Consider the following 11,383-nt stretch of genomic DNA (forward strand, 5'->3'; position numbering starts at 1 on the left):
GGGGAACTAACTAAAGATTTCCTAAGTCTGAGTTACAGCTGTAGAATATTCTTCCTCCCCTAATATTACCAGCAGTCTGTGTGAGAACCATAGAAATATCCCTTTTCACTTACTAATATTTTTGTAGCATTTAAATTTAAGAGACACCACATTTTTCATCTCCACATTGCAAATTAATTTCCCGTAACTCAAACCACCCTGCTTAGATAAACCTTCCTCTCTTCACCCTGTACACAGCTGAGCAGCAGCCAAGGACAGTTGACTTAACTGAGTAATATGCACTGGTACTAAATGAAAATTAAACTATAAATATTTTAAAATACCTGATTTCCTGGATAGTAAAAGTGAAATGTATCGTTTGTTTAAACAATCCTATTCATTATTTCTTTCTTCATTTCATAAAACTCAACCACTAACGAGAACCTACATAAATAGAGCTTCAACTTTCATCTTTAGAAGTTTAATCAGAAAGCTCATCTGGAATATTTTATTCCTTTTGTCAGAATACTGATGGAAGTCATAATTCACCTTAATGCAAGAAAGTTTCCTTGTTTCAGTGAAGAAATTCATCAGGACATTTCTTGTTGGTAAGATCTGACATAAATCTGCTTGCTTTTTCCTCTGTTTGATCTCAGCACCTTATGAATTTTTGATTGCCTGCTCTTAATTTTCCACAAGCAAATTCAGTTAAAGAAATTAAAAAACAGTAGTTCAACCCTGATTACTTCATCAACAAATGGCTCTTTTATTGCACAACGGTTGACATACGCCCCACTCTCCTGGTGCTGGTGGAGTCCTTATAAAACTGGGTCATATGAAACCTTTTCCCCTTTATTGGTGCTATTAGGAAGCACCATATCAAGCCACCCAAGTCAATTTATCAAGGCACTTCCCCTGTACAGGAGACAATCCAAAGGCTATTGTGAATGAAAAAGATTTCCTTGGAAAAAAAAAAAAAAGAGTTGAAGCCATTAAGTGCATTTCAAATCTTTGGTCTGTGCAAGTGTGTGGTCCTTTTACGGTACCAAGATAACAGAACGGTGTACGAGTGCACTGGAGAAGCAATTCAGCACAGTCATCCGGGGTTGAGGTGACAGTGCGGTACTTTCTGCCTTTGTTTCCTGTACTCTCTTGCTACAAGCAATGGTGAGTATGAGCACAAGTACCGGCCAGCCTTCAACCCAGGACACCTTACCACACTGCAGGGTCTGGATGGCAGCGTGCCTTCAGTAACAGGCTGATTATTTAGCACTCATTCCTTCAGGACACGGACACCCAGTGTTAACGGGTACTGCAGCCTCTCCCTTATGCCGGCATTATCAACTGAATGACAGAGAGGACTATCAGTATGCAGGTTTTAAAAACAGAGAGATTCCACAAACATCATTATTTAAACTAATTTACTTAGATGCATCCGCAAACTTTCTGCTATGTATGGCCATAGTCTAGCAAGCCTATCTCTTGGGGCAGCTTACTACAGTCACTGCCAACCTTATCGAGCAAGATTTGCCTCAAGCACTTAAAATACATTAGCATCCTAGGAGTGAATCCATTTAGATAATTCCCCAAATGAAACCTGCTGTTTAAAGAACTTCAAGGATTTCAAATGCATGTTAATTTCTTGTGAGTTTAAAACCATTCAGAATAGCTTGCCTTAGTATTATTGGTAAAGAGCCTTATTAAAGAAAATGCATAAATATTTAAAAGAAAATTTTCTCTTATTTGCAATACAAAGCTATTGTGCACAATAGCTAAAGCAAGCAAAGAGTAACTGCTTATCTTAAGTATTTGGAGCGAAGCATTATTGGCTGCATCTGGCTACAGAAGACACACATGCAAGCCATGATTTCACAATCTCAGTATCAGTTCCCTAAATGAAAAGATTTCAGTACTGATATGACTATCAAGAGCAAAAGGCTCAAGATGCAATGTCCTCCTCAAAGGCCACCTCATGCACAAGCATTTTCAGAGAAAACAGCTAAAGATACATTACGAAAGAGAATTTAGTAACTGTCACAGTACAGCCAAAGCAAGCTTCAGTCCATTAGCCTAAATACTGTCAGGTGCAACTAATGAATACTAAAGCTGTGGGACAAGCACAGTCACAGCAGAGCTAAAACAGAGCATTTTAAAATGCAATGGCACCCAAACACACTGCAAAGAAGCAGGTTTCGTAATAGACTTGATGTTAGACCTTTGGCAATTTTCCTTAAGAAGTTCACAAAAGGCAATCTTGCTATTAGCCGCACATTCTTCCTCCAGCAAAAGTTATGTTTTTTTTAAAAGAGTTTCTTTGTTGGAAGGAACAGCTCAGAAGCTGGGAAGCTAATAAATTTCCCTTCCCACAGACAGTCTGCACAAGTACAAGCAGTTTAAGGACAAGAAAAAAGCAAGATTTTTATTCTAGCCTATTAATGCATAATCTTAAAGGGGACATTGTTATTAGTTCAGAAAGCCTGGAAGAAAAATATTTAGAGTGGTTTGATTCAGGCAGCTGAACCATGCTTCAAGGGCTTTGGAGGAGACACAACATGGAATAAGGTAACCATAGATATGAACTCCAGAAACCAATAAAATATGTCTTATTTCTTCTAATTTTGGTCAACATTGATTTTCTATTTTTTTTTCCAACATTATTCTAGCTACTATAGTCAGTCAAGTGCTTGAAAATGTAAGAGGTGACTTGAGGGCCTAACTCACCAGATGGGTTGGAGAGAAAATGGCATTCAAAGTGAACTTTAACATGGGTACCATCATACTTCTCTGCTGTCAGGCACTTCCAGTACTTCATTCAGTGTTCTGTGTAAGGGCTGTGGTGCCAAGTTGAAAGGAGCCGCACATGGTGAACAAACCATTGACTAAAGTCAAAAACACTTTACGACTGTTATTTAAAGAGAAAGTTACTGAACTTGTTAGGAGCAAAAATATTTATTAGCTCCCTTCTCTCCAATATCTAAACATAATAAAGGAGCTTTGCAGAGTAACCTTCCCCTTTGGATCTTGACCACAGCAATGTTTATTTTAATGTGGGTATGTTCAGGTGAGAGTTTTGAGTATCTTCCACATGAATTGTTAATTATAGAACTTATATAAAAAAAATTACCTGTTAAAAACATGATTAATTTCTATAGCTTAAAAAAATTCATTTGAACCTTGCCACCTACCCTACATACCATCTAAGAGAGGCGTAAAACAAACTCCATAAACTTTCCCTGTGCAAAGAAAAAATATGATTTTGAATGGGTTGTCCGATCCCAAGCATAAGCAAGCTCTTTACCAGCAGATATTGTATAAAAGCAGTGAAGTAGTTAAGATAAAAAAACACAAGCTTATTATTGTCATTTATTTTAAAAACCTTATTCAAAATATTAAGTGATACAAGTCCAAATATGATAAAAATTACTGCAAGAAAAGAGTTTTGGAGTATTTTGTTTGTGCTTTACTTTCTTGTGGTTATGAAAACAACGCATTTAACAGCAGGATTTAGAACTTTTAGCACTTCCTTTTTAAGATAGCATCATGCCTTCAGATTCCTCATGCCAACAGCTGTAAATTTATTTGTTTGTTTCAAAATGTTACATAACTACTTGAATACCAAGTTATTAATTATGGGGTTCTGATCCACCATTATTTACATATTTATCAGTTTGAAACCTAACAAACAGAATGTACAGAAAACTAAGATTTTATATTTTACAACTCATGAAAACATAAATAAAGTACAAAAGACAAGGTAAAAAAAAAAACCTACTGTACCAGTAACTTACTTTACATTAATGCGTAAATATTTTTCAAAAATTAGAGTGTGCTGTCCACAGACTGGCAGCCCCACACACCATTACTTTCATCTGCCTGTTACCTGGGTCAGAATAACAACAAAATAAATTATTCTTACTCTCTCAGGCCTCTCCTATTTATAATATACCCAACAACATAAATTTTTCCCAACATTTTTAAAATTCAGCAGAAAGCTTTGATTTATTGGAAGCCTGTCAACTGCCTATTTCTTAGTAGGTTTACTCAACAAGGCTTTTTTTCCATTCATTAATTTCAAAAGATAATGAAAATGTCATAACTATCATTACAGGAAAAAAGCTGGACAGTCAAGAAGCTGCATACTTTCTCATGGGTCTCAAACATTTTAAAGAAATATGCAGCATGTAACTTCTGAAATAAAATGCTTTATACATAATTCTTTTTAAATGATTTACTGCATGAACACATACAGAAATTATGAAGTTGTCACGCTAGCCATTCTGCCTAAAACAGGATTGAGCTATGCAAAGCAAAAACAGAACAAAAAAAAGACAAGATGAAAGATTTGCAGCATCAGAATTTAAGCAGGGGAAAAAGTAATTATATTTTAAGTTTGCAATATAGCAGGATTTATGAGCCATATAAGTGATTAGCAAAGAGATCATTAATTTGATTTAGTGATGCCAAACTCATTAATTTATTAGACCTAAAACATTTTATGCTTATTTTTTTTGTATTACAACTATTAAGACTGCTCCAGACACCAATGAAGATGCCTAACAAATGGAAAGCACGAATTATTAAACTGTATCTTTATAGTCGATTTAAAAATCTGACCAAAGTAGCAAACAGATGCATCATGCCCTTGATCTTGCATGAGATTTAATCTCAAAAACATCCAGGTCAAAGAGAGTACCTCTCATTCCAGTACAAGTGGCATATTTAGAATACCTGAATATTGTTACATGATTAGGCAGGCAAAGAGTGAGAAGTTCAGCAAACTCAAATCACAGTGCTTTTAAAATACGTAGTCATTAGTTATTTTCAGGGAAGGCATTGCTTCATTAACGTTTTGATCTAAACGGTGATATTCTACTGTTCTGGAGCATAGGCCGTCCCTCCATCTTCGGCTCTGGACCAACAAGAAGATCTGAAAGAAAAAGCAGACAGCTTTCAGAATGGCATGGAAAAACATTTCGGTTTTGATAGCCAGCGTAACAGTTGTATTCATATCACAGTTCTGTCCGTGGACCTGGCAATGGCATTACTGTTGCTGTAAGACACAGCACTAGCAGTCAGACATTTCCGTGTCATCCTTGCCATCAAGTCACCTACTGGCAACTTCAGCTGCAGTTTGGCAAAAACACAGCATTCGACTCATAGCTCTTTTAGTGAAGATGTGTGTGCAGTGGTAGTGCATATACAGGCTATTAAAATTATTCCCAGCTTGATGACATTTATCAGCTTATTCATCTTATCTATTCTGACATTTTGCCTTTTTGAAAATTACTTGTACTACTGGTGCCGAAACAAAGGCAAGAGGATCATGGGGACTCTGAAAAGAATGTAGCTTTAAAAAAAAGAAAAAAAAAAAAAAACACACTTCTGCTTCACAGTCCCCAAAATGCTAGACCAGATCAGTGTTTCTACAATGATAAACACTAAATTTTCCTCACATCTAGAAACTAACGTATAGCCCATCTGTGTGCACACCTACACTGCCTCTGGCTGGGCTGGAATTAGTCTTCCCCTGCTAACAATGTATTTTGAAGTAACTCCAGTCAGGCTACTTTTGGGATACAGGTACTTAGTTTGTACTGAAGAAACAGTTACCTGAAAACACTAAGTTCAGGCTTGTCTTTGTAAACCTGGAAACAAAAGCCTTAGACATTTCCTAAAAGTTTACGGTTAACCCCCCAGAATATGTACCGTACAGAGACCACCTGAAAGTGAGTATGTATTACAAGGATTATCATAGTCAGAACGAGAACATTCCCACATCATTTGGGACTAATGTTCCTTACTTTGGTGTTTGGAATCTTGCGCAGTACCAAAATTAATCACCTTTCACAGGACTTCACTCAGGTCTCCTGTCTAGAACTCGTGTTGTATACTGTGAGCGTATGTTACTGAACCGATCGATTGTCTATGCTATCATTTAATTGATTTTCTAATTTTAAATGCTTAATTCAAGTTTATTTTCATTGTACAGATACAGATGACAGCAATGATCTGCATATTAGTACCACAACAAGACTAAGTGGTCAATGATTTAATTTTCCAAAAAGCTAAATACCTCTTACAAAAAAAGTTTACAAGGCAATGCAGCTTCATTTTAAACCCTAAAGTCATCTCTCCACCTTTCACAGCATACCTACCTTCCTCTTATTGTGATAGGTGACATAAACAACAGCTACTAAGAAGGCAACTACAACCAGATGAAAAAAGAAGTGGCTGTCATCTTCTTCTTCCAACCCTGTGACAGAAACATCTTTTATCTTCTCATCAAGGGACTTGATTTCCTCATTGTAATTACTAATGGTGTCAGAGTCCTCATCTTCTGGCATCTCAAGGAGGTCTGGGTTGTACCTGGAATTCGATGTCATTTCATAAGGACCATAGTCATCTCCTCCATCTGATTCCAGAGTTTCTTTTTCTATGGGTGGTGAACTATTTAGTGTGTCTTTCAAATCTGTCAGAAGATCCTCTTCCTCAATTTTAGTATCTTCAGAAGCATCAACCTCCATCTGAGATACAGGACTAACAGTCACGGCAGGAGAGAGCTCGTTCGATGGAGAATCACCTTTTGCTGTGGATGGTTTCACTGCCGTCACAGAATTGATTTTAGCTGTTGTTGGGCTTGCCGCTTTTTTTGTTGGGGCTATACTCTGCAAGGTGTCTGTCAAATTCTGGGAGCTACTTAGCGTTTCATTCACATTTCTAGAAGAAACATTTTGAACCACTTCCACAGAATCTGAGAAACAGATGAGAAACAGTCATTATTAAGGACAAGGCACTAGCTTCTCTTGTGATACTTCACCTAAAAAACAAAATGATTGCAAGGCACTTACGTGACAGACAAGAAGTCTTATAATGACAACCAGGACATATTTCATACCACAAACCTTTTAGAGTTCATATGCAGAAATACACAATCACATACTTTGGCAACTTCGAAAAAGAAGTCTTAAGTGGGACAAGAATTATACCTCGGGGGCACATGCTTACTAGATTTGTATGCCAAGGAGTCCTGAAAAATTCAGCATGCTTATTTTTCCAGACTCAGAAGCTCTGAGACGTGCCTTCACTCCCGCTGTACATTTACGATGCCTTGTAGAATCGTATGTGGCCGGTATTTTCTCCGTAAGAACACACTTTCTCTCAAGGAAGATTTGAATCTGGAAGTGAAGTGTTATAAACCTGACTAGTTAGCTCTTTGCCTTTTTTTTCTTTTTTTTTTTAAAGAACTCAAAAACATTGGCTACTTATGAACTCCCAGATTCAAATCAGGTGGCACCTTAAAAATGTAAAACAAGTTTTAGACTTTCAGTAGCCTCATTATTTTAAAAGTAGAACCATACCTGACATGTATTTTTGGCATATCAAACTTTTTTTTTTTAAATAAATAACTTAATAGTTTATTAAGTGCTCCCAAGTTGTTCCCTGGCTCACTGGAAAGTTACAAATTCTAGAAATGAAGCACTGAACCAACTCCTTGTGTCAAATTACTCATAAGTAAAATACTATTCAGAGGATACTGAATCATGTTATTCATGAAACATGTATATTTACAGAGGATCAGTTACAACAGACCTCTCCTTGTTTGCATGGTACACTTTTCCAGCACAAATTACACTTTAACCAACTATAACACAGGAAAGAATCACTACTCTCACAAGAACTAGACATGACGGTGTCCACTGCTTTTCATTTAAAATAGTTGTCACTGATGAAGAAATTACCAGTCCAAACTATCAGGTCAACTTTAAATGTTCGGTTCTAGTAGAGGACAAGTTTAGGGAAGTCTTATCTCCCTCAGGAATAAAGCCTGTATACATGGAGATAAATACGAGGAAAAGCAGCTGCAAGATAAGTTCCATATTCATAGCTAGTTGGCGCATTACTAGTGAGGTAGGTAGACGTCAGACCTCGCTGCTGCTCTCACCAGATGGACAAGAAGTATCAGAGAGCAATAGGTAAATTCACTGAAAAGCAAACAAGCACAGATATGTTTGTCCGTATAGAGCAACCCTGTACATACCCTTAGACTTTTAAGCTGTTCTCAAATTTATTTTAACCTGAAAGTTTTCAAAGGATATACTCTTAACTGCAAAGGAATCCCAACAGCTAATGTTGCGGCTCCAACCCCACTCCAACGCTCCGTTACCTAACCTTTAGAGAAAACGACGACTAGTTTTTTCCCACATTAAAATACATTAGAAGTTTTCAACGGTAAAGTCAATATTATTTCTTTACTCAATTTAAAAATTCCCAGAGGTGTGAATATATACTGAAAGAAAATTATTTAATTCACCAGGAGTTACTACAACCCCCTTCTCTTTCAGAAAAGGAAAGAGAATAACCCTCTACAAATATTCCACTACAATTTTTGAACTGCAAAGTAATTCCACGAACATGCATCTTCACCAAGAACTGTTTCTTTCTTTTAGTAAGTGGGGAAACAAAGAGAACAGGTTCTTAAACATTTCTCATCCAGAAGGAAGTGAAGTAGCAGAGCAAATATAGATTCTTTCTACCCTTCTTGTGGGAATGAGGTATCAACAGCTACCTAGTAACATCTACATATTTCTGGACTGTGATTTAAGTTGCTAGATACAGTCACATTCAGCTAACTCTTTAAGAGGTCACTTGTGTCAAAGGAAAAAATACTTCCTATTAAGGCTCTGCCAGTAAAGCAATGAACACTGCCTTATTTTCTATACTGAATATGATCACGTCAGTGAGAAAGAATAATTTCTACTTATTCCTATAAGGAAGTTTTGATTCTTTGTTTTAACAGGAGTAACAAGCTTAGCAACTAAACCACAACTGATTTATGATATCTACTCAGAACTATTTGGCGTGATAAGTGGTGGTTGCACTGTTTACAGTTACACAACCCTGTCAGGTGATGTTAGACCTAGCGCCTGCGCTCCAGAGACGCCTCAGCTTCACAAATAGATATTCATCTTTAACACTGGTAACAGATGAACTAACTACGCAGCCCTCTTAGTAAACATTACCTGTAAAAATTCACTTCTGGGAAAATTTACTTTTTTGAAAGCAAGCTGATTTCTGAAATTAAAAATTCTTGGTTTCTTCCAGGTTTCTGTCCAACATCCTGAACCGCTTCCTTCATTACTCCCTACCTATCAGACCAGGCGAGGGGAAACACGGATTGAGTGCTTTGGATACACCGACTGCAAGACTGGAGCAAGAAAGATGCTGCGGGCGCAGATCAGCTCCTTCCCTCCTCTTAGCAATTCCCTTTCTCTTTGCTGCCCAAGTAGCAGTCTACCTAAAACAAGCGGGAGTTCAGCGCACTTGAAATACGCCCTGCTTACTGGTACCGTTGGTCTGTAGGTTCAGGGGATGGGGGATAAAGAAAGCAAACGGACTTCACTAGGAGTCGATTAGCAGAATGAAATACGCCTATTTCTGTAAAGAAAAGCAGGAAGAACACTATAAATAGATAGGACACTGGGTTAAGGAGAACAAATCACGGAGCCTGATGCCTGACGGAGCCCGTTACGCTGCCCTGCACCCGTGCACGGCCCCAAACCTCCCGCTCCGCCGTGACCACCGCCCACGCGACGCACAGCTCACACACACCCCACAAATAAATAAATAAAAGAGAACCGCTGCCGGCCGCAGCGACTTCTGAGGCTGAAAACCGCCGAGAAAAGGCTCCCGCAGACCCACAGCGGCGGCCCCTCCGGGCCGTTCTCTCCCGCGGGCGCTGCCCCGCTCCCACACGGCCTCCGGGACCCGCCCGGTTCCCCGCCGAGCTCACCGGAGCCGTCCGGGCCGCGGACGGCCAGCGCCGAGCCGCAGAGCAGCAGCAGGCACAGGGCGCTGCCCGCCGGGGCGCTCCTCCCGACGGCGGCCGCCATCTTCCCGGGCACCCCCACGGACGTGGCGGCGGCACCGCGCATGCGCGGGGCTCGAAGCGCTGCGCGCCTGCGGCCGGCCGGCCGCGCATGGGCCGGGCTGGGCGCGGCCCCGCTCCGCCCGCGCTGTGGAGGCCGGCCATAGGGTTATACGGGTTGACCTTCCCGCCGGGGGAGGCGGGCGTTAGGGCTCGGGCCTGCACGTAGCCAGTGCCCCGGGAGGCGATGTGTCACCGTTCCTCCGTGTGACGGGGCTGTGTGCTGTAGGGCTCCTCTGGTGAAAGCTTTTTGCAGAATTGGACTTTAATGAGAGGGAAATGACTGTAAACCGTTAGCTCAGCTTATGGCTGGCTCAGGAAGACCCACCAGCTGGGCTCAAACGCACCTCCCAACAACAGAAATGTCAGTATCACATGAAACAAGGTTTAAGGAAGGAAGAAAACACTTTCCTGTTGGCACCCCAAATGAGGCAATCCACACCCTGACAGAAGAATTGAGGGTGCTCAAGCTCAAAAACACTGCCTCAATCATGGGAAACAAAAACACTGCCTCAGTCATGGGAAATCCAAGCAGAAGGAGCCCAACGGCTCAGGAAAACACACCAAGAACAAGGGACATGCACACCACCTAGGAACACCAATGAACTTTGAGCATCTACCAATTTACTGTGGACAGTTGTGCGTGGTTTGTTTAGATATATGAGGTCTGGAAGAAGACCACTTCCCCTACAAGTGTTGCATTAAGTATTTGAAATAAGACATACTCAGAAATACCGTGGAATAGCCTGTGATAAGACAACAAGCATTGCACAATTTGCCGGCTGTTGCTGAGGCGGAGCTGCACATGCCTCACAAAATGTCGTAACGTAATGGTCTCATCAAACACATCCTACTGCACACAGTCTCTTACCATCTGCACGCCGCCTAAGTTGATTCCTTACATATGCTAAAATAAAAAGTTTTAATGAAAATTGACTGAAGTTTATCCCAGCAGATAACTGTTCATTGCTTTCACCAATTCATTTATAGAAGGTAATTCAACTTGGTGGGTTCTGCCATGAAAGATGAACAAGTCACATTATCTTGTATTCTCTGAAAGCTAAACACATGCATATGTATGGCTGCCAGAGCTTAGCAAGAATTAAGCACTAAGATAAGAACATGGTCGTGTCTGGAACTTAAATCTATTAAGTGTTTTTTGTTTGTTTGTTTGTTTTTTCATTCCTTTAACTAGAAAATCACTCCTGGATTCTGTCTTCATTACATTTCTTTCTTTGAGGAATGCAGGTTGAAAAGGTCAATGTCATAAGAAAAAGCTTTCTATCAGCAGCAAGTGTCCCATGAACCATTTGTCATGAAGGTTCAGAGAAAATTCTTAGTCTTTGTGGAATGAAAAAGAGGAGAAAAAGAGAGAAGAAAAGAGGCAGAAAAAAAAAAGAAGAGGAAAAAGAGAGAGGGGGAAAAAAGAAAGAAAAAAGTATTGAGGCAAAAGAACTCTATTTCCTATCAGCTACATTT

The 11,383-nt window shown here is 39.7% G+C and overlaps 1 protein-coding gene across 1 annotated transcript; it reads right to left on the reverse strand.

The window, feature by feature from the left end:
• Positions 1-3,329: 3,329 nt before the first annotated feature.
• C14H5orf15 (chromosome 14 C5orf15 homolog) lies at positions 3,330-9,983 on the reverse strand. Its single transcript, XM_035560770.1, has 3 exons — positions 9,770-9,983; positions 6,135-6,730; positions 3,330-4,906 (listed from the first exon to the last, which is right to left on the reverse strand). The coding sequence occupies exons 1-3, from the start codon at positions 9,909-9,911 to the stop codon at positions 4,775-4,777; spliced, it is 870 nt and encodes a 289-aa protein (XP_035416663.1). The 5' UTR covers positions 9,912-9,983; the 3' UTR covers positions 3,330-4,774.
• Positions 9,984-11,383: the final 1,400 nt, after the last annotated feature.

This window comes from Cygnus atratus, chromosome 14 (genome assembly GCF_013377495.2).
Source record: "Cygnus atratus isolate AKBS03 ecotype Queensland, Australia chromosome 14, CAtr_DNAZoo_HiC_assembly, whole genome shotgun sequence".
Classification (NCBI taxonomy): domain Eukaryota; kingdom Metazoa; phylum Chordata; class Aves; order Anseriformes; family Anatidae; genus Cygnus; species Cygnus atratus.

What these genes read in the sequence shown, in the direction of transcription:
- C14H5orf15 (XM_035560770.1), bottom strand. Translation starts at nt 9,911, where the DNA reads ATGCGCGGTGCCGCCGCCACGTCCGTGGGGGTGCCCGGGAAGATGGCG. An exon ending in CCGCGGCCCGGACGGCTCCG is followed by an intron (nt 6,731 to 9,769) that starts GTGAGCTCGGCG and finishes TCTGTTTCTCAG; the next exon opens with ATTCTGTGGAAGTGGTTCAA. An exon ending in CCTATCACAATAAGAGGAAG is followed by an intron (nt 4,907 to 6,134) that starts GTAGGTATGCTG and finishes TTTTTCTTTCAG; the next exon opens with ATCTTCTTGTTGGTCCAGAG.